At 40.8% G+C, this 22855-nt stretch overlaps 1 protein-coding gene across 1 annotated transcript in view; it reads right to left on the reverse strand.

Annotated features, from left to right (window-relative positions):
- Positions 1 to 18238, reverse strand: part of macrod2 (mono-ADP ribosylhydrolase 2) — a 1231520-nt gene extending 1213282 nt beyond the window's left edge. The window contains exons 1-3 of the mRNA XM_061910570.1: positions 18017 to 18238; positions 10477 to 10581; positions 4144 to 4257 (exon numbers count right to left, since the gene is read on the reverse strand). Of these exons, the coding sequence (XP_061766554.1) occupies positions 4144 to 4257; positions 10477 to 10581; positions 18017 to 18053 (256 nt within the window). The 5' untranslated portion in view covers positions 18054 to 18238. The remainder of the gene's footprint in view (positions 1 to 4143; positions 4258 to 10476; positions 10582 to 18016) is intronic.
- Between the last annotated feature and the right edge of the window lie 4617 nt (positions 18239 to 22855).

The following is a 22855-nucleotide window of genomic DNA, read 5'->3' on the forward strand; positions in this document are numbered from 1 at the left end:
TAATGGATTGTGAGGCGGGGCTGGAGCCTACTATTGCAAGTGAATTCACTGAATTTCGTAACAAATTCCAATCATTTAATTTGTGGTTTCTTTAACAATATGGGTTTTACCTGAGAGGTCTTGTCTTTGTAGTTTTCAGTTTCAGATTCAGTTTATTTCCAACATGCATACAATACACATGTAATGCATCACATATTTTCAGTTGTTTTGGTATTGTTTTTAGTATTCACTAATTAGTGTATTTATCTTGCACAGACCAAGAGTGGCAACCATACATTTTATAAGGCATTTAATACAATGTCGTAGATTATGGCAGGCTGCATGTAATATGTAGTGTTATTTGAATACAATAAGATAAGCCCAATGTGTTTAATGCCATTTAATGTGTTTAATGCCATTTAATTCTACTTTTCAAAAATTGGTTTTTGAGTGCAAAAGGAAACTTATGTTTAATGTATCATGGTATAAGATGTTCTGTTAAAATGAAGCTAATCATTCAATTTCTTGTGGTTTACTTTATTTCAAAAGTATCGAAAAGTATCAAAATACATATTGGGACCGGGACCGATGCCAAGATGTTGGTATCGGGACAACCCTACACCCTTGTAGCCTTGCCTTCATAGTTCATATTGACACCACCACCAAAACTACCAAAAAAACCTTATATTGTCTTATGTCTATCACCATTTAAGCAGCTTCGGCAGAACCGCCAGCCAAACAGAATTAAGGAAGCATTAAAAACCCAATGAGCCTAATAATTAAACTTTAACAGAGGTCATAAAGCACGCAGACACCCTCTAAAAGTTTCCGGCAACCATTATAACAGTGGGACCACAAGGGCTCATAAAATTGTGGATGTCTTAACTTTGTAATCCACATTTCACTGCTGTTTTGACTAATATTAATTTCCTAATGCTACACTGCGGCCTCTTAAAATATATACTGTATGACTTTATAAACATTTGTATTATTTTGAATAAACTGAATGTTTTCAGGGTTGAAGAAAATGTTTATTATGGATCCTTCATTTAAAATCTGTGCACGGTCAACTCTGCAGTGATGCAACAGTTCTAACCACTGCACAATGGTGCCACAAAGTTAATTAAGGAAGAAATTAGGTCATTTTATTGGTAACAAGCATTGCCTATCATAAACAATGTACTTCAGCAGTCTCAAGATTAGTGATATGCAGGGAGGTTCATGTTAGGTGAGGCACAGACTTCTTTTTAAGTTTTGTTGTTTTTTTAACGTTAAAGGTATGTTATTTAATCAATGTTAATGCAGGTTGCACTTTAGGAGCGTAACAGGCTTTCAAATACTTTTTTTTTTAACTGACAATCGGTTTATTTGTTGTAAAAGTCCTTAGAATATTTTAGTTTCAAAAGCTTCTTAGTCACTCTGTAGAAGGATGGAAGCTCACGAACGCCCCCTTCATGGTGAGTCAGAGTACTGTAGGCCTTGCTGTATGTCATACGTTTCAAACTCACGGCCGGGGGACCAGATCTGGCCCACCACTTCATTAAAAGTGGCCCACCACTTCATTAAAATCGGCCCACGAAAGCCTATAGAATTAAGTAACTTAATTTTTACAAAACTTTTTTTTTTTTGACTGAAAACTTGCACACACACACCGCATACAATTGCTTGTCTTTAAAAACATTACTATTATCATCATCAGATCATGCAACAAATATTAACACACGGTATCTTCCAAAACATTATTGTTAAAATAAATCTACAAAATTTTATATCTGCTTTTCACACTGACTTATGATTTCAAAGCAAGTTATCCAACAATTTGTAAGTACAAAATTTAATAATCAAATACGTACATAGGCAATTGTGTAATAATCTAAGACAGTATACTATAAAATTCATATAAATTTACTGTTACAAGCAGCCCTCTGAGGGCAGCTTTTACTGTGATGTGGCCTTCGATGAAAACTCTTGCGTACATTTCTCTGCAATTTATTGTCCCGTTAGCAACATTAATGATGACACACTTACAGTGCATTAAAAAGCATAACACCCGCTGTAAAATGTTATATTGTAGAATAAATGTTTCTGCAAAACATTATGTAACCTTATATAAGGAAGTGTTTTGCAATCAGAGGGTCGGTTCGGCTCAAGTAGCCTCATCTTAGTGTTTCCGCTCTGGATCTGATCAGGACAAGTACAAATTTGCCATTTTCCACTGAAGAAAATGTCAAAAACTATTGGACTATACACAAAATATACACACAAAATACACTGTCAGACAGCTTGCTTCAGTGGTAATGCCGCGTAACAAACCAACAAACTTGATATTTATAAAGTTGAAGAGTAATTCTATTTAAAGGGGAATTGCACCTACTTTGGAATATTACTTACGATTGAGTTTACGGGTGTCGCTCAATTTTGCCTACAAAAGCCCTTAAAAAAACATCCAAACAGCTCCATTAAGGTTTCAAACACATGGTGCAAGTATATATGTGATATAGTAAAAGGCATATTTATAAGTATATTCAATGTTTACGTTTTCTGATCATTTTAAGCATAGGCAATGCATTCATTTGAAAAACGCATCACAATATTCACTTTTTTCCCCCTACAAAATCACTCATTCACTGCAGAGAGCCAAGAAACATAATAAAAACATCACTTACAGTACATAGTCTGCTGTCATTAGAATGTCAATTGATAGAATCTTGTTATAGTCCCGTTTAGATGAAGACTGACTCACAATACTCTCAAAGGAAGCATATTTTTGTGATGTTCTCGCCCTTTTGGATCTAACCTGGCTGTCAGAATGTAAAAATTTGTCAGAATATGTCATCATCCTTCTACTGTCCAGGTGAGAAACATGAGTGATGATCTACAATAAACTTCCAGATGCAAGAATGCAGCTTACCACTCGATGACATAAATACAGGCACACAGGCGTGTGATGAAGGCACCGGTATAAATAGTGTGTCTGCGTTGGTGCTTATAGTAACAAAATCACTAATAGTTGGTTAATATTCAAGTCACGATTGTTGGCGGTTTTTGGATGGGTTTTTATTGGGTTTCATGGGCAGAATTAAAGACCTACCATTGGCTCCGTTGTAGGCCGAATTTTATTTATGTTAATTTACGAGTTAGAATGCATAAAAAAAATGTCATCATGCCTCTCATAATGAGTGTGAATGATAGACAAAATTCCCCCAAGAAAGTGCAGTTCCCCTTTAACATCCATTGCTTTTTTCTTTCTAATAGCATTCAAAATATTTTAGGAAAAATAGTAATTCTTCAACTATGTACCAGCTGCAGCACACACACACACACACACACACACACACACACACACACACACACACACACACACACACACACACACACACACACACAGGCCACAGCAATTTATGCATGTATCAGGGGCCTATTAGGTGTAGAAAAACACATCTTTGTACACACAGCGCAGATGACAACGATGCATAATGTCATGTCACAAAGTCCTTGGGGTGACAATTTACATAGTAGATTAAATTAATTAGCCTCATCCAACAGAGCAGTCTGTTTTTCACATCTATTAATTTGGCATTAATTATAGAGCACTCATTTCACACAAAAAAATGGTAGTGTATGTGTTTGCAAACACTGGTTCTAAAAGAGAGTAAAAGTAGACCTTCAGGCTGTTACATAGCTACCGTATATTTAAAAAAAGAATTACAGCAGAAGAGAAAAGTAGAAAAGTCTTTTGCAACTGACAGCGTGTAGGTTGCGAGCAGAGATACTGAAGAAAATTACATAACATTATAAAGTATCCTGAAACACGAAAAAGGCATTTTGGCTCACTTGCTATTACCTAACCTTTTCCTGCTAAGCTCTTTCAGTCCCAGATATAGTCTTTTTTTTTTGTCTCAATAGTGCACTAACAGAGACACAGACACGCTATATTAGCTTTCAGGCAAATCAAAAATAATGTATGTACATATAAAAGTCAGATGAAGTTATTCCATCATATTAATAACATTTGTGCAGGAAAGATAAAGCACCCTGAAGTCAATTTTAAGTCAAGAACAAATGCTTCTGATTTCTCCAAGAGAAATGTAATAAAATCAGGAATCATCAAGCACTGAATAGCACCAAGAAGCTCCTATTAAGGTCAAAGTAATCGGTACTCACCAGCATTGACAATGGCATCCAACTCCAGGACAGTTATGTCTCCTTTGTAGAGAGATACTTTATCATTCAGTCCTCCTCCGCCGGTCAAAAGTCCCCCTTCTTCTTTGCTCTCAGCTTAAATAAAAAAACAAAACAAAAATTGAATACTGTATTCACAATGTAGTATATTTGTCAGAAAAGTAAATAAAAGCTAGATTGTTGTATACACTCTCATGCTTTGCATTTAACATATACGTACATATTTTTTAAGGGTCATGATATGATTTTTTGTACATTTAAAAAAGTTTGTTGTTGTCTACATAACATGAATTAAGGAAGGTTTTCTGGTCAAATTTTTGCAAAGATTATGTAGCACCCCTCCACGACCCCAAAAGGGACAAGCGGTAGAAAATGGATGGAAGGATGTTTGACAGACCATCTTCAAACCACTTCCTGACGGTCTCTTCAAGATGCACTGTTTTGTGGGCAGTCTTAATTACGTGCCTCTACTTCGACAGAGTCTTCTTCACCGTCAACCATGTTGTAGTTTTTAGTGCCCCGTTGCACTCACCCCCATCATAATGAAGTGCTTCGAGAGGCTGGTAAAGGAACATATTGTCTCCAGACTTCCCCCCACATTCAACCCATACCAGTTTGCTTATCGCCCTAACCGCTCCACAGAGGACGCCATCTCCTCTGCACTCCACCTGAGCTTAGAACATCTGGAAGGAAAGGACACACACGTGCGGATGTTGTTCCTGGACTTCAGCTCAGCATTCAACACCATCATCCCGCAGCACTTGGTGAGCAAAGTGGCCCCCCTTGGATTCAGTACCCCCCTATGCAACTGGCTGCTTGACTTCCTCACAGACAGACCCCAATCTGTGAGAGACGGCAACAACACCTCCAGTGCCATCTCCTTGAGCACCGGCTCCCGCCAGGGCTGCGTCTTGAGTCCGCTGCTGTTCACGTTGATGACTCATGACTGCTGCGCCAGGTCCACTACTAATCACATTGTGAAGTATGCGGACGACACGGCAGTGGTGGGCCTCATCCGTGACAACAACGACATGGACTACAGGGAGGAGGTGAAACATCTGGTTGATTGGTGCAGAACCAACAACCCGGTAATGAATGTCAACAAGACCAAGGAGATCATCGTTGACTTCAGGAAGCACCAGTCCAGCCACGCTCCACTCTACATCAACGGCGGAGATGGTAAGCAACACCAAGTTCCTGGGGGTACAGATAACTGACAATATAACCTGGTCCCTACACACCAGAGCTCTTGTAAAAAGAGCTCAGCAGCGCATGCACTTTTTGCGTCGGATGAAAAGAACACGGCTCCCTCCCCTCATTCTCACCCCATTCTCACCACATTCTAAAGAGGCACTATAGAGACCAACAGCATCTCTGTCTGGACTGGAGCCTGCAATGCCTCAGACTGGAAGTCTCTCCAAGAGTGGTAAGGACGGCGGAAAAGATCATTAGGACTCCTCTTCCTCCTATCCAGGAGATCGCAAAAAGCCGCTGCCTGACCAGGGCTCAGAAAATCTGCAAAGACTCCTCCCACCCCTACCAAGGACTGTTTTCACTGCTGGACTCTAGAAAGACGTTCCGCAGCCTCCGAAGCAGAACCTCCAGGTTCTGTAACAGCTTCTTCCCTCAGGCCGTAAGACTCTTGAAAGCATCATAACTAAATTATCCCCTCAACTCCCCCCAAAATAGATTAACTCGCTGGAATAAAAAAGACAGTATAACATACATCCATCCATAAACGTGGACGCGTGTGAAAAAGTGCAATATATTTATCCGTACAGTAATCTATTTATATATATATATGTATATGTATTTATTTATTTTATATATATATCTATATAAATCTATTGAATTACATAGGCACCTTATTGCTTTTTTTATCCTGCACTACCATGAGCTTATGCAATGAAATTTCGTTCTTACCTGTGCTGTAAAGTTCAAATTTGAATGACAATAAAAAGGAAGTCTAAGTGTATGTCTTAATATCTGGTTACTTGCTTTTGTAACATGTTCTATCTACACGTCTGTTAAAATGTAATAAGCACTTGTTCTTCTGTTGTTTGGCTACTTTTTAATATCTATGGGCAATACCACAAATTTAGGGCAGTCTTGGTCATACCAATACTAATAATATTTCATTTTTGATCCCAATTGTAATAAGACAAAAACACAGGATGTGAAATAATATCAATTAAATATTTAAATTATTTCCTTCCATTGGCTCTAATTTGTTTGTTTGTCCATAAAACCCTCCGGTTTCCAGGGACTTATTTCCTGACTTTGTAGACAAATAAAACAATTACAAGATTTTTTGATAATAAAACATATCAATATAACCACTGGAGTATTGACTATATACTAATGTTATACTTGGCCTTGTGTCTGTCTGTTTACTTTTATATAGCCCTAATCACGAGTGTCTCAAAAGGGCTGCACAAGCCACAACGATGACGTGTATTTGTATTGATTCACCCACCTTTGTTTAGTTCAGTTAAGTTCAGTTTCAGTTTATTACGAACACGAATACGATACAATGTAATGCATCACATATTTTCAGTTGTTTCATTACAGCACGTCCAAAAAGGATAGGAAAAAGCTGATCTTATCTTGTCCTACCCGTTTGCATACCATCGCAAGGTTATTCAATTTCCTTGTTCTCTGTGACAGAACAGTGAATAAATAAAATATACCATAGTCAGTAAACAAATATCAAACACATAAATCATCTTTATCTCCAAAAAAAGGGTTCAAGATGTTAATCATAATTTTTCTTCTGTGTCCTTTTTGAAAATTTGTAGTTTGAACAGCCTCTTAAACGGAATCATATTGGTGCTTTGTTTGATTTCTTTGATTAATTAATTCCAAAATTAATTCCACATACGGATATGCTAAAGGTTTTAAGTGTTGTACAAGCATAAAAATGTTTTAGACTAGATTTTCCTCTTAGGCAATATTTCTCCTATTTTGTTAAAAATTGTTGTACATTCCTGGGTAGCACGTTATTGTTTGCTTTATACATAATTTTATCTCTTTGCAAATGCACCAAACCGTTGAATTTCAATATTTTTGATTCAATAAATAGGGGGTTTGTATGTTCTCGATGTATTATGTATTATTAATTTATAATTTTTATAACACAGCGCACATTTGTAGTTGTTTCCCCATATTTCTACACTGTGGTAAAACTAGTGAGTCGTAAAGAATATGTAGTAATTTTTGGTCCAGAAAATTTTTTGCTTTATTCAAAATTGACGTGTTGTTAGTTTATGTTGTATACTTTTAACATGAAGTTTCAGGTTAATTTTATCATAAATGAACTAGAACTATGGAAACCTGTGGTTTGCATATTCTCCTACCATGTGTGGTATAGTGTTCGAAATAACGGTATTAGATATGAACGCCGCTGCTACTATTGTTACCAGTAACAAATAAGCTTATTAAATATTCTTATGTACGTACAATGCTGTTACCGACTCGTGTGATGTAACGTGGTGCAGTGCGTTTGATGTGGTTTTATGCAGTATAAAATTTTGTTGACTAAAAATATTTGTCTTAGTCATCGTCAACGACCTATTTTCCCCTGACTATTCAGGGTCTCTGCAGGTTTCAACGAGTCAAATGGAAAACTTGTTAAGACTTTTTTAAGACCATAATGAATCAAATTTAAGACCATTTCATATCCATACAGACAAAAACGTATACTGAAAAAGGAAAATCAGAGGGCAAAAATTAATTTTAAGTGTATGAATTATTTCACTGCTCTTTCACAATGAAAAACAAAAAGGTTAAACTAACTATACCAGAAGACTATTGTAAACCAATTGAAAACAATTGTAGAAAACATCCTAACAGCCATGTATCAGATTTGCCACAAGAAGACTATTGTAAACCAATTGAAAACAATTGTGGAAAACATCCTAACAGCCATGTATCAGATTTGCCACAGAACAGTTTTTCTTGCAAAAGGAGCAGTGTGTTTCATTTTTACGTTTTTTAATGTAACAACAACCAGAATGTCAGCAACGGTAGAGGAAAGCACAACAATATATTGTCTGTGAAAGGGACTGTTAGCCTCTCTGCTAAAAGCTAAATGGTTAACTAAATGTCAGTTTTGAGCGAACAGATAAAAGCATCTACAGTACTATTACTTGGGGCTGGGCGATATGGACAAAAAAGTATATCTCCATATATTTTTACTTAAACTCGATATTCGATATACAAACCCCATTTCCATGAGTTGGGAAATTGTGTTAGATGTAAATATAAACGTAATACAATGATTTGCAAATAATTTTCAACCAATATTCAGTTGAATGCACTACAAAGACAATATATTTGATGTTCAAACTCAAACTTTATGTTTTTTTTTGCAAATAATAATAAACTTAGAATTTCATGCTTGCAACATGTGCCAAAGTAGTTGGGAAAGGGTATGTTCACCAATGTGTTACATCACCTTTTCTTTTAATAATACTCAATAAAGGTTTAGGAAATGAGGAAACTAATTGTTGAAGCTTTGAAAGTGGAATTCTTTCCCATCCTTGTTTTATGTAGAGCTTCAGTCGTTCAACAGTCCGGGGTCTCCGCTGTCGTATTTTATGCTTCATAATGCGCCACAAATTTTTGATAGGAGACAGGTCTGGACTGCAGGCGGGCCAGGAAAGTACCCGCACTCTTTTACTACGAAACCACGCTGTTGTAACACGTGGCTTGGCATTGTCTCGCTGAAATAAGCAGGGGCGTCCATGATGTTGCTTAGATGACAACATATGTTGCTCCAAAACCTGTATGGACCATTCAGCATTAATGGTGCCTTCACAGATGTGTAAGTTACCCATGCCTTGGGTACTAATACACCCCCATACCATCACAGATGCTGGCTTTTGAACTTTGCGCCTATAACAATCCGGATGGTTATTTTCCTCTTTGTTCCGGAGGACACCACGTCCAGTTTCCAAATATAATTTGAAATGTGGACTCGTCAGACCACAGAACACCTTTCCACTTTGCATCAGTCTATCTTAGATGAGCTCAGGCCCAGCGAAGCAAGCGGCGTTCCTTGGTTTTGTTGATAAATGGGTTTTGCGTTGCATAGCAGAGTTTTAACTTGCACTCGCAGATGTAGCAACCAACTGTAGTTACTGACAGTGGTTTTATGAAGTGTTCCTGAGCCCATGTGGTTATATCCTTTACACACTGATGTCTGTTTTTGATGCAGTACCGCCTGAGGGATCAAAAGGTCCATAATATCATCGCTTACATACAGTGATTTCTCCAGATTCTCTGAACCTTTTGATGATTTTACGGACCGTAGATGGTAAAATCCCTAAATTCCTTGCAATAGCTTGTTGAGAAATGTTGTTCTAAAACTGTTCGACAATTTGCCTACAAATTGGTCACCCTCACCCCATCCTTGTTTGTGAATTACTTAGCATTTCATGGAAGCAGCTTTTATACCCAATCATGTCACCCACCTTTTCCCAATTAGCCTGCACACCTGTGGGATGTTCCAAATAAGTGTTTGATGAAAATTTCTCAACTTTATCAGTATTTATTGCCACTTTTTCCAACTTTTTTGTCACGTGTTGCTGGCATCAAATTCTAAAGTTAATGATTATTTAAAAAAAAAAAAGTTTATCAGTTTGAACATCACATATCTTGTCTTTGTAGTGCATTCAACTGAATATGGGTTAAAAAGGATTTGCAAATCATTGTATTCCGTTTATATTTACATCTAACACAATTTCCCAACTCATATGGAAATGGGGTTTGTATATTTCGATATAATTTCCGTTGAAAGTATGCATAAAGATATTCATTTTTGAGCGAAATTCACTGAAATACATACACACAGTAATACTGCTATGTAGAAATAATGAAACAGTGACAAGCTTGCAATCTTGCAATAACACGTCCATGGCCATGAAGCACATTCAATTTCTTGAGAAGTAATTTTCCAAACATTGCTCGTGTAGCATGTTTAGCTATTCCTCATCCTCCAGTGATTACAGTACTTGTAAGAAACATAGTTTATTAGCTGCTGTAGAAACAAGGATGGCTGATTTAAAAGTTGTTTGTACTGTGGAAAAAGATTAGCTGCTAGTGAGAATTTGTCGTTGCGTTGAGGACGCCTGTTCATTGTCCCGGTGAAATATGCGGGAAGAATGCGTCACCAACATGCATTATCACGAGAAAACATTATTAAAGCTCATTCGTCGGCCAAATAGATATTTATAGAGTATATATTATGCAGCCCTATTGATAATTGTTTGGATTGAATGTATGAATCTGACCACAAAAGACATATTCTCTTACCATAATTATCTTCTCTCCAAGTCGGTATCTTGTCCAGACTTATATAATCTTGACGACGATAGCCCTCCTTGCGCCTCTCTTCCCGTTCCATTTGGAGAAGTCTCTCTGTTGAAGAACAACAAAATAAATGACATATTACAGCTAATTTTACTTTAGAAGTAAGGAGGCATGCTGTACTGTAATATTGACACAGCAGGGGTCACACTATTGCTTTCCTGTATAACACTTTAGCAATATCCTGTAATTGTTAGAGATGATACATTTAAACACAAGTACTCTGCTTATTCTATCCAGGAAATGTAGTTTCAATGCATGCACTCTAGGGATGTAACGATAAACAGTATTAATAATAACCGTGGCAAAACACCCGACTGTTAGCATTAAGGTTTTAATTTAAATGATCTAAAAAACATAACTGATAACTGCACTTTGATAAACTCTTGGACTGACTGGCGCCAGCTCAAATGCTAACATGAATGCAAGAGACAATGCCTTTTCCAATTAAGAAACAACACACCACAATCTAAACTTATATAAGAACATTTCTGCCTTGAGTAACTCAGCTATTTAATTGTGCACATGGAATCTACAATCTGTGCCCTCTTAGAACAGAGTAAAAAGGTGTTTTTATTCTGCAATAAAGGACAGCTGAACTGGCTAGGACACCACAACGCCAGCAAGAACACTTATTAGTGAAGCATAAAAACAACATGCAAAATAGAGGGGTTTTTTTTAACAGTGGGTCTATTTACTATTATTTTCTAACATCTAAAGATTTCAATGTGTGTGTATAAGTACATTTTGAGCATATTCAACAATACCACAATAATAATGATTTTGTTGACAAGAACCGTGATATTAAATTTTCATATCATTGCTCTCTAAAACACTCTTTATAGCCCCAGAAAGAATCAATCAATGTTTACTTATATAGCCCTAAATCACTAGTGTCTCAAAGGGCTGCACAAACCACAACACAAACCACTACGACATCCTCGGTAGGCCCACATAAGGGCAAGGAAAAGATCTATGGCCAATGTATTTAGATTAACATGCTTTTCCATAAACAAAAGTAGTACTGTGGTAGAAGTACTAGTATAATTATATACCTCAAAGGCATGCAAAAAATAAAAAATAAATAAAAAGAGCATGATGGGACTTTGCAACAGTTTTCCTTTACATGTGCAACACCTTGAAGGAAATAGTTTTTTTTATATGAAAAATGTAATTAATATACAGTAATGTATATTAAGCCCCAGAAGAAGTCACACAAGAAGTCAGCCCATTTTCCTACTTTTATTACCAATTTTCTGACGGCACAATTCCAACAAGTTTACCTCCCGTGCATACACTTTCGTCTTCCCTAGACACACAGCACTTACTCATTGTCCACCAATTGGCTTTCAGGAACAGACGTTGTGTTTGTGATCATGGGAAAAATCAAAATCAAAACCAAACGAACATAAAACATTACCACGAGCATGTCGTAACAGTATGAATGGATAGCCTATTACTTGCGCACTATTGACAAATGGGCAGCAAGGTTCTGCAGTGCTTAAGTACTCGGTTTGTTTCCCGGGCTTGTGGTCTCTCTGTGTACAGTTTGCATGTTCTCCCTGGGTACTCCGGCTTCCTCCCACATCCAAGGACATGCACCTGGGGATAGGTTGATTGGCAACACTAAATTTGCCCTACAGTGTGATCGTGAGTGTGAATGGTTGTCCGTCTATCTGTGTTGGCCATGCGATGGGGTGGCGACTTGTCCAGGGTGTACCCTGCCTTCCGCCCGAATGCTTGCGAATTAGAAAGTAGGTCCCACTATGGACTGGACTGTCACATTCTTAACCATATTCACTCGGCATCCAGTGCACGGGTCATCTAAGGAGGTGGTCCCCACATCTGCAGTCCTTTCCAGGGTTTCAGGTTGTTCCCATTCGGTTGAGTGTTATTCTTGCCCTGATGTTCGATCTGAGCCGAGGAAGTCGTTGTGGCTTGTGCAGCCGTTTGAGACATTTGTGATTAAGGGCTATGTAAGTAAACTTTGATTGATTGATAGTTTTGATAAAATAATACAACCAGAAATTATGCAATATTTTACCGCATACGTCAGCAACCAAATTAGGAGCCTTTGTAATCTGTTTTGAAATTATTCTACTATCACTTATATACCAAAATATATATAATGATATACATTGTTATTGCAGAAGGCTATCACAATACAGATTTTAGGCCAAATCACCCATGTCTAATGGGTCATTATGGTACTTAAATGAAGCTTTTCCATATTCTGAAGACAATGAAACTAGTAATTTCTCTTGATTGACTTTAGGGAGTTAAATGAATTTAACCAGTCATTTATCTTCCAAACACCTGTTAAGCATCCAATGCCAGTGTCACACTGAGCAGAAAAACTTTGCCTACAGTACATGTGCCATAGTGGAGCTCTGCATTGATGTACTGTATCACAACTTCCCATAGCTGAATTAATGATCTTCTTTAGAGAGTAAACGACTTGAGACTGAACTCAACAGCACCTCTGCTGGTTGTAGGCGAGTAGTGTACTGTACTCAATTTGGCCAAGGTCACTTCAAAACGCAATTCATCTTGTCAACCAAGTTTTGTCCATTTAACCAAACAACAGCACAATTCCAAAAAAATACACATTTACAACCAAAGACTAACAAAAGTATTAATTAGGAATGAAGTGCCTTAATGTTGAATTAAACAAATGATATCACTTATTACAACACTGTTCTCTTATGCAAAGTTAAGAGTCTGTAGTAGATAAAGTACACTGTCTTTTAAAGATAAATACAAGTGTAAAAACCCTGGAGGTAGGTCAAGCTTTGTGATGAACATAATAACAGTGGCAAAATATTATTCCGACATGTGCATTTCCTGTCCCTCAGGCTGGTTCCAGATATTACTAACAGTGTCTTTGTTGCAGACATATGAAAATGAAACAGCTTAAATGTTGTAAAACCAGGCTCTTGTGGTTCATTACTTTGCGGAAGAAAAAATAAACTAGCTTATTAGATAGTAAAGAGTTCCACTCATCCATTCATTAACTACCGCTTGTCCCTTAGGCTCCAGCGCCCCCCGTGGTCCCGATCTCAGCTACAATCGGGCGGAAGGCGGTGTACACCCTGGATAAGTCGCCACCTCATCACAGGGCCAACACAGATAAGACAACGTTTACACTCACATTCACACACTAGGGCCAATTTAGCGTTGCCAATCAACCTATCCACAGGTGCATGTTTTTTTTTTTTTGGAAGTGGGAGGAAGCCGGAGTACCCGGAGGGAACCCACGCAGTCACGGGGAGAACATGCAAACTCCACACAGAAAGTTCCCGAGCCCGGGATTGAACCCAGGACTGCAAGGACCTTTGTATTGTGGGGCAGATGCACTAACCCCTCTACCACCGTGCTGCCCCATAGTAAATAGTTAAATTGCAAAAAATAAAAAGTTATCTGATTTTATACAGTCTTGTTTCTCTTTGCTCTGACTACTCAGTGGCCTAGTGGTTAGAGTGCCCGCCCTAAGATTGATAGGTCGTGAGTTCAAATCCCGGCCGAGTCATACCAAAGACTATAAAAATGGGACCCATCACCTCCCTGCTTGGCACTCAGTATTAAGGGTTGGAATTGGGGGTTAGATCACCATAAATGATTCCCAGCCGCGGCACCGCTGCTGCCCACTACTCCCCTCACCTCCCAGGGGGTGATCAAGGGTGATGGGTCAAATGCAGAAAATAATTTCGCCACATCTAGTATGTGTGTGACAATCATTGGTACTTTAACTTTAACTTAACTTTTAGGTATTAAAAAGATGACATTTATGAAACCAGAGTTGGATGAAAACATTTTTAAACCCGATATTTATGTTTTGGCAAATTAAGTCTTAGTTTGAAGACAGTTCAAAAATAAATAAACTACAAAACATGATTTCTGGATAGGAAAGAAAATTCATTCAAATACTGTTAAAAAATCAACCAAAAAAAGGCAGCTGATCATACAGTATTTCTTTTTAAAACCTGTAGTCTGTCATTTTATGGTATTCTAGCAATCAGTTTAGAGAGTTTAACATTTATAATACTATACACATTTTAACAGTGCTGGTATCAACAACTGTTGTTTATTTTGAATATATCATATTTTTAAAGCAGCACAGTGGCATGTATGCCTATATCAGGACAATGGGGTTTAAATCTTTGTTGAAACGTCTTTGTGTAAAGTTTGCATGTTCTCCTGATGCCTGTGTGGGTTTTCTCAGGGTATTCCAGCTTCCTCCCACAAACCAAAAACATGCTCGCAAGGTTAAAGACTTTCAATTGTCCATACTGTAAGTGTGAATGGTCAGCTGGGATAGGCTCCAACTAACCTGGGAGCTGAGACCATATAGAAAATGTATGTATGAAATGATGCATAACTAATAAGGGTGTATAGAGTAATTTTAACGTTTCTATTGGATTCAGAATGAGTGGTCGCCGATACGATTCAGGGACGATATATATATTTTTATTTTTTTTAAACGATACGATCCAAAATGTTTAGGGAGTTAAAATCAATTCAGTAACATTTTAGGAAGAAAATAACCAACCAGTGTGACTGTGGAATAAATACTGGATGGTACACACTACAGGTGAAGTTTCCTATATTCATTAAGACAATGTTTTGCAACTATTTTTCAATGTTGTTTCAAAGTGAGTTTAAAATAACATGAATGTATAATGAACACTGTATCCATACCTTGTGCCTGCAAGGTATGGATACAACGTTAGTGGCCAAATACTTTTGAAATCCATCCATTCATCCATTTTCTACTGCTTATTCACTTTGGGGTCGCAGGTGCCTATCTCAACTACAATCCGGCAGAAGGCGGCGTACACCCTGGACAAGTCGCTAACTAATCGCAGGGCCAACACAGATAGACAACATTCACACTCACATTCACACACGAGGGCCAATTTAGTGTTGCCAATCAACCTATCCCCAGGTGCATGTCTTTGGAAGTGGGAGGAAGCCGGACTACCCGGAGGGAACCCACGCAGTCACGGGGAGGACATGCAAACTCCACACAGAAAGATCCTGAACCCGGGATTGAACCCAGGACTGCTCAGAACCTCCATATTGTGAGGCAGACGCACTAACCCCTCTTCCACCGTGCTGCCCAAACTTTTGACAATATAGAGTAAATCTATATATTGATCTATTAATTGTTACACCTCCAACTACAAACATGTCCAAAGCTAGAAATTAAAGCTAAATCAGGAATTTAAGTTTGGGGCCTTCATCTCATTTCACAGCTGGTTAGTCAGACAGGTTGAGGATAAGCTCTGAATATTAAATCTGATTTACTTTGATGTCGAAATTTCATGCTGCTTCCCGCACCACATGAAGATTGCAAAATGAATGATAGCCTTATAGAAAATATGATTAATAAAAAATCCATCCCAAATACCCACCAAAATGTCAGGCCACAAACAATATTTACAAACAACAGCAAGCGAGAAATGAAGGTCTTTAAGTCAATGATGTGAACAACACACATAAAAATCTTTATTTTTTTTAGGTTTTAGTAGGGTTCGGAGAGTCGGCCTCAGGGGTCCGGCGGAGCCTCTGCCGCGGAGGTCAAGACACACCCGACTCATTGTGTAAATAAAAACTTCTCCCTATAGAGTATTACGGATACCCCCAAACAACGTTCCCTCTAATTTTCCATCTGATTTGCAGGTGTGTAATTTGTTGTGAGTTCATTCACTGTGTTGGTTTTGTTCTTTGAACAAGGTGATGTTCATGCACAGTTCAATTTGTGCCCCAGTAAAAAAAACATAACTTTGACTTGGGGCAGTATGGTGGTAGAGGGGTTAATGCGTCAGCCTCACAATACGAAGGTCCTGAGTAGTCCTGGGTTCAATCGCGGGCTCGGGATCTTTCTGTGTGGAGTTTGCATGTTCTCCCCGTGACTGCGTGGCTTCCCTCCGGGTACTCCGGCTTCCTCCCGCTTCCAAAGACATGCACCTTAGGATAGGTTGATTGGCAACACTAAAAAATTGGCCTTAGTGTGTGAATGTGAGTGTGAATGTTGTCTGTCTATCTGTGTTGGCCCTGCGATGAGGTGGTGACTTGTCCAGGGTGTACCCCGCCTTCCGCCCGATTGCAGCTTAGACAAGTGCTAGCGCCCTCCGCGAACCCAAAGGCAATAAGCGGTAGAAATGGATGGATGGAACTTTGACTTGAATTTAAAAAAAATATATTATATATATATAGCCGCGGGATTAGGTCTCTGCTTTTTGCAGATGATGTGGTCCTGATGGGATCATCAGCTCTCACTGGATCGGTTTGCAGCAGAGTGTGAAGCGACCGGAATGAGAATCAGCACCTCCAAATCCGAGTCCATGGTTCTCGCCCGGAAAAGGGTGGAATGCCATCTCTGGGTTGGGGAGGAGACCCTTCCCCAAGTGGAGAAGTTCAAGTACCTAGGAGTCTTGTTCACGACTGAGGGAAGAGTGGATCGTGAGATCGCCAGGCGGATCGGTGCGGCGTCTTCAGTAATGCGGACGTTGTACTGATCCGTTGTGGTGAAGAAGGAGCTGAGCCGGAAGGCAAAGCTCTCAATTTACCGGTCGATCTACGTTCCCATCCTCACCTATGGTCATGAGCTTTGGGTCATGACCGAAAGGATAAGATCACGGGTACAAGTGGCCGAAATGAGTTTCCTCCGCCGTGTGGCGGGGCTCTCCCTTAGAGATAGGGTGAGAAGCACTGCCATCCGGGACGAGCTCAAAGTAAAGCCGCTGCTCCTCAACATCGAGAGGAGCCAGATGAGGTGGTTCGGGCATCTGGTCAGGATGCCACCCGAACGCCTCCCTAGGGAGGTGTTTAGGGCACGTCCAACCGGTAGGAGGCCACGAGGAAGACCCAGGACACATTAGGGAAGACTCTGTCGCCCGGCTGGCCAGGGAACGCCTCGGGATCCCCCGGGAAGAGCTAGATGAAGTGACTGGGGAGAGGGAAGTCTGGGTTTCCCTGCTTAGGCTGTTGCCCCCGTGACCTGACCTCGGATAAGCCGAAGAAAATGGATGGATTTTTCACTATAAAGAAGGGTACGGTGAACGCGCATATGAAACTGGTGGGGTTCGGTACCTCCAACAAGGTTAAGAACCAAAAATGCTTTTAAGCATTGCACCAGTAGGATTAGTAATACATGACACCTGCATGACTAGGATTAAAATTTCAGGAGACCCATTTAGAGCAAGTTATCGTTCAGCCCACAGGTGAATGACAAAGAAATGGGCACCTTGGATGCAAGCCAAACAAGTGGACAGTGCAAAACCCACATTCGCGGTAACCATGCAAGCCAGCATCCTCACAACATGTGTCCCTTTGGATGTGCGAGATCAGCACATAGAAGAGATGGAAAGTAGTTCTCGGGAAGGCAAGAAGAGTGTCTGCCAGTCTCTAAGCATGATAATAAATCCATGCTGTCATAACGAGCAGGATATTCCCATTACCTCCCCAAAAAACACAAGCTTACCTTTTTCGGTCTTCCAGTCCTTTTTCTTTTTGCTCATGCTGCCGGAATGATTAGTCTTCGAGTGGTTGTTTTTTGACTGTGGCAACCCCAGACTCACAGTGAACGGAGATCCGGGGGATGAGATAGAAATGTAAAAAGTGACAGCCTTTAGCCGCTTCTCTCACCTGTGAAGCTGTCAAAATTTCTATGGAGTATGGACCTCACGTGCCTCAACCTACCGTGATTGCGGCGTAATTATGTGTATGATTCTGGATCATGTGATTGGCTGATGCGGAGGGGAAAGTGGGCTTGTGATTCGTCGAGCACTTCTGTCAATCAGAAAATGTTTACGCCCTAGGGAAGCTTTGGGAAGGTTGTTTCCGGTGGCCCGGCTTCTTACAGTTTTTTGCTATCCATCCATCCATCCATTTCTACCGCTTATTCCCTTTTGGAGTCGCGGGGGGCGCCTATCTCAGCTACAATCGGGCTAATTGCTTATAAATTAAAATTTAAAATGTTCACATCGATAACAAAAGTCTACACACAGTAAACAAAACCCCTGTGTAGATTTGCCTAATATCAGGCATAGACCATGCTTTACAGATTTTTGCGAAATATTACACACACTTTCCCATTTTTCACACATGAAATGATTGTGATACACATATCTTTATCTCCAGATTTTTTTTTCCAACCTTAGTATTTGTCTCCGATATTTATTTGTACTGCATTGTTGACTACTGTGGTATGGTACTAAAAATAAATATTATGCGTTTGCAGCATCAGTGTTTAGAACAGGGGTGTCAAACGTGCGGCCCGCGGGCCGGATTAGGCCCGCAATCAGGTTTTATCTGGCCCGCGTGATGAGTTTGCTAAGTATAAAAATGAGCGGACATTTTTGAATGAAAGAAACCGCTGTTCTAAATGTGTCCACTAAATGTGTCAATTTTTGACTGTACTGAATCACTATAATCAGTTCCTTAAATTGATTTGTTCCAAAAATTTGTCCCCCCCCCCACAAAAAATGTGTGCAGGTCGGCGAATCATGAGTCAGTCAGTAACAGCTTCCCCAGCGGCAGATCTCGGTGTATGTCAGTTCGCAAACGACACAAGCCCTCAGCACCCAATGAACGACGTGCACAGTGACTGAACGAGAGCCTCAATGTGACGTCCTCCTTCGCGACACAGTCAGTTCTCTGTGTCAGTAGGTTCGCGAGTCCTGAGAGCGAGAGCGTTGTCGTTCACTGAGTGATTCATGTAATTAATCCGCGGTGAACGGATCGTTCGCTCAGTCCCTACCCCCGCCCCCATGATGAGTAGCTGGCTGCGCCGAGGGTTCAGTGAGTCACAGAATGCGCCAGTTCCACTCGCGGCAGAGCTCAACTGAACTGAGAAAGGAACGAATCAGTTCATGAAGTGATTCAGCTCAGTACGTTCACTCAAAAGATTCGCGAACGACACAACACTAATAGCAATCATTTGTATCTGTAGATCAGGGGTCGGCAACCCGCGGCTCCGGAGCCGCATGCGGCTCTTTGATCGCTCTGATGTGGCTCAGCCGCATACTTGCCGACCCCTTCGATTTTTCCAGAAGGTTTTTGTCTTTCAGGGCCTCTCCCAGGGAAAACTTTCTACGATTTTCACTCGGACGACAATATTGATGGCGTGCCGAAATTCGCGCTCTCTGAAACATGTCATCGCGCCCGCCTTTAAATAAATAAATAAATGGGTTGTACCGTCTGCCTCACAATACGAAGTTCCTGCAGTCCTGGGTTCAAATCCAGGCTCGGGATCTTTCTGTGTGGAGTTTGCATGTTCTCCCCGTGAATGCGTGGGTTCCCTCCGGGTACTCCGGCTTCCTCCCACTTCCAAAGACATGCACCTGGGGATAGGTTGATTGGCAACACTAAATTGGCCCTAGTGTGTGAATGTGAGTGTGAATGTTGTCTGTCTATCTGTGTTGGCCCTGCGATGAGTTGGCGACTTGTCCAGGGTGTACCCTGCCTTCCGCCCGATTGTAGCTGAGATAGGCGCCAGCGCCCCCCGCGACCCCGAAAGGGAATAAGCGGTAGAAATGGATGGATGGATGGAAATGGGTTGTACTTGTATAGCGCTTTTCTACCTTCAAGGTACTCAAAGCGCTTTGACACTACTTCCACATTTACCCATTCACACACACATTCACACACTGATGGAGGGAGCTGCCATGCAAGGCGCTAACCATCACCCATCAGAAGCAAGGGTGAAGTGTCTTGCTCAGGACACAACAGACATGACGAGGTTGGTACTAGGTGGGGATTGAACCAGGGACCCTCGGGTTGCGCACGGCCACTCTACCACTGCGCCACGCCGTTCCCGTCCTTTACACATTTCTATCTACGTGCCGGCCGGTCACTTGTAATAAGCAGCCTCTGTTGTTACACGAAAGTGATTGCAAGGCCTACTTGTCCAACAGCCATACAGGTTACACTGAGGGTTGTGATATAAACAACTTTAACACTCTTACTAATATGCGCCAGACTGTAAACCCACACCAAACAAAATAGAGAAACACATTTCGGGAGAACATCCGCACCATAACACAACATGAACACAACAGAACAAATACCCCAAATCCCATGCATCCCTAACTCTTCCGGACTACATTATACACCTGCCCATCTCAACCGGCCCACGGAGGGAGAGGGGCGGGGGTTATTTTTAAGATATCGTGCCGTGATTTTACCTGTACGGCCCACTTGGGAGTAGATTTTTCTCCGTGTGGCCCCCGATCTAAAATTACTTAGACACCCCTGGTTTAGAAGTTCTTGAAAATAATACAGATTTTTTTTTTTTACAGTTTTTTCCAATTGCTTACCCACATATGCAGTCCTCTCCAAGGTTTCTCTCATAGTCATCATTGTCACTGTCACCGACGTCCCATTGGGGTGAGTTTTCCTTGCCCTTATGTAGGCTCTACCGAGGATGTCGTTGTGGTTTGTGCAGCCCTTTGAGACACTGGTGATTTAGGGCTATATTAATAAACATTGATTGATATACACACACTAGGATTGTGATACACACATCTTTATCTCCAGATTTTTTTTCAAACATTTGTATTTGTCGCCGATTTTAATTTGTACTGCATTGTTGACTACTGTGATATGGTACTAAAAATAAATATTATCCGTTTGCAGCAACATTGTTTAGAAGTTCTTGAAAATATTACAGATTTTTTTTTACAGTTTTTTTCGATTGCTTACACACTAAAATTTTAAATGTTCACATAGTTAACAAAGTCTTCACACAATAAATAAAACCACTGTGCAGATTTGCCAAATAAGACTCTGCTTTACAGTTTTTTTCGCGGAATATTACACACAATGCTAATATATTTTGTCAAGTTCCAGTAATCATTCATCACATATGCTCAAAAGGTTAGGCAAAATGCCTTAAACATGTGATTTTTTATAGTAAAATAAGGGTTTTTACAAATGTGTTTTGTATTTACAGTTTTTTCCAATTGCTTACACACTTTTTTTTCAAACCTCTTTATGTCTCAGATTTTAATTTGTACTGCAAGTCATTGTTGACTACTGTGGTATGTTACTAAAAATAAATACTATCAATTTGCAGCATCATTGTTGAGCAGTTCTTGAAAAGATTACAGAATATTTTAAAAGTTTTTTCCAATTGCTTACACACTAAATTTCGAATTTTCACAAAGTTAACATTGTCTACCTACAGTAAAGAAAACCACAGTGCAGATTTGCCTAATATTCTCAGGGTGCTGACGCTGCTGAGAAGGGGTTTCCCTCGCAGAGGGACCTGCAAACACCAGGGCCGGTCTGCTGGGGGTGCGTACAGCCCGGGCATGTGCGACGGGACTGCTCCTTGATGGAGGTCGGACAGGCGATGCGGGTTTTCAGCCCCCCAGCGCCCGCCCCCGATCCAGGGGAGACGTACGGTGTCCCGGTAAGGGTACAAGGGAGTACATACTGGCCGATGGTGGATTCGGGCTGCAAACAGACCATGATCCACCAAGACCTGGTTCGACCCCGGAACATTGAGGCAGATGACACGGGAAAAAATTAGGTGTATTCATGGGGATGTGCACGAGTACTCTATTGTGCCAGTGGAAATCTGGTATAATGGTCAAAAGCATAGTGTCAAGGTTGCAGTTGCACTTTACACACCACGTAATTTTAGGAAGAAGAAAAATGCCGTTTGACGGGGAAGACGTTATCGTAGTGAGGCAGTTCTTGGTTTGGCGGGGTATTACCGCCGGTTCATTCCCTGGTTTGCGTACTTAAACAGTCCACTGACTGACCTCACCCGAAAGGGTGCTCCAGATCTGGTCCAGTTGAAGGAGCAGTGCCAGCGGGTGTTCGACAAGGTAAAAACAGCACTCTGCGAGGAGCCGGTAATGCACATGCCTAACTGTAAAATCCCTTTCTGTCTGCAGGCGGACCGCCCCGTACTGTACATCAGCCGGAAACTCTCAGACCGGGAGTAAAGGTACAGCACGGTGGAGAGGGAGTGCCTTGCCATCCGGTGGGCGGTCGGGGCCCTCCGCTACTACCTGTTGTGGCGCGCCTTCAGTCTCTACTCGGACCACAAACCTCTCCAATGGCTCTACCATATGCAGGATGCCAACACGCGGATCACCCGGTGGTACCTTGCATTACAGCCCTACAACTTCCGGGTGGTCCACCGGCCGGGCACGCGGATGGCCGTCGCCGACTTCCTCTCTCTCGCCCTGCTATGGGGGGGAGTGGGCGTGGCCGGATGGCTGCCCGGCCTGAGTCTGACGGGGAAGGCATGTGGAGGGGCGTGGTCCACGCGTTCCCTGCGGGCGGGGCATGTGTGGGAGCCGGCTGG

Source organism: Nerophis ophidion, linkage group LG09, assembly GCF_033978795.1.
Source record: "Nerophis ophidion isolate RoL-2023_Sa linkage group LG09, RoL_Noph_v1.0, whole genome shotgun sequence".
NCBI lineage: Eukaryota > Metazoa > Chordata > Actinopteri > Syngnathiformes > Syngnathidae > Nerophis > Nerophis ophidion.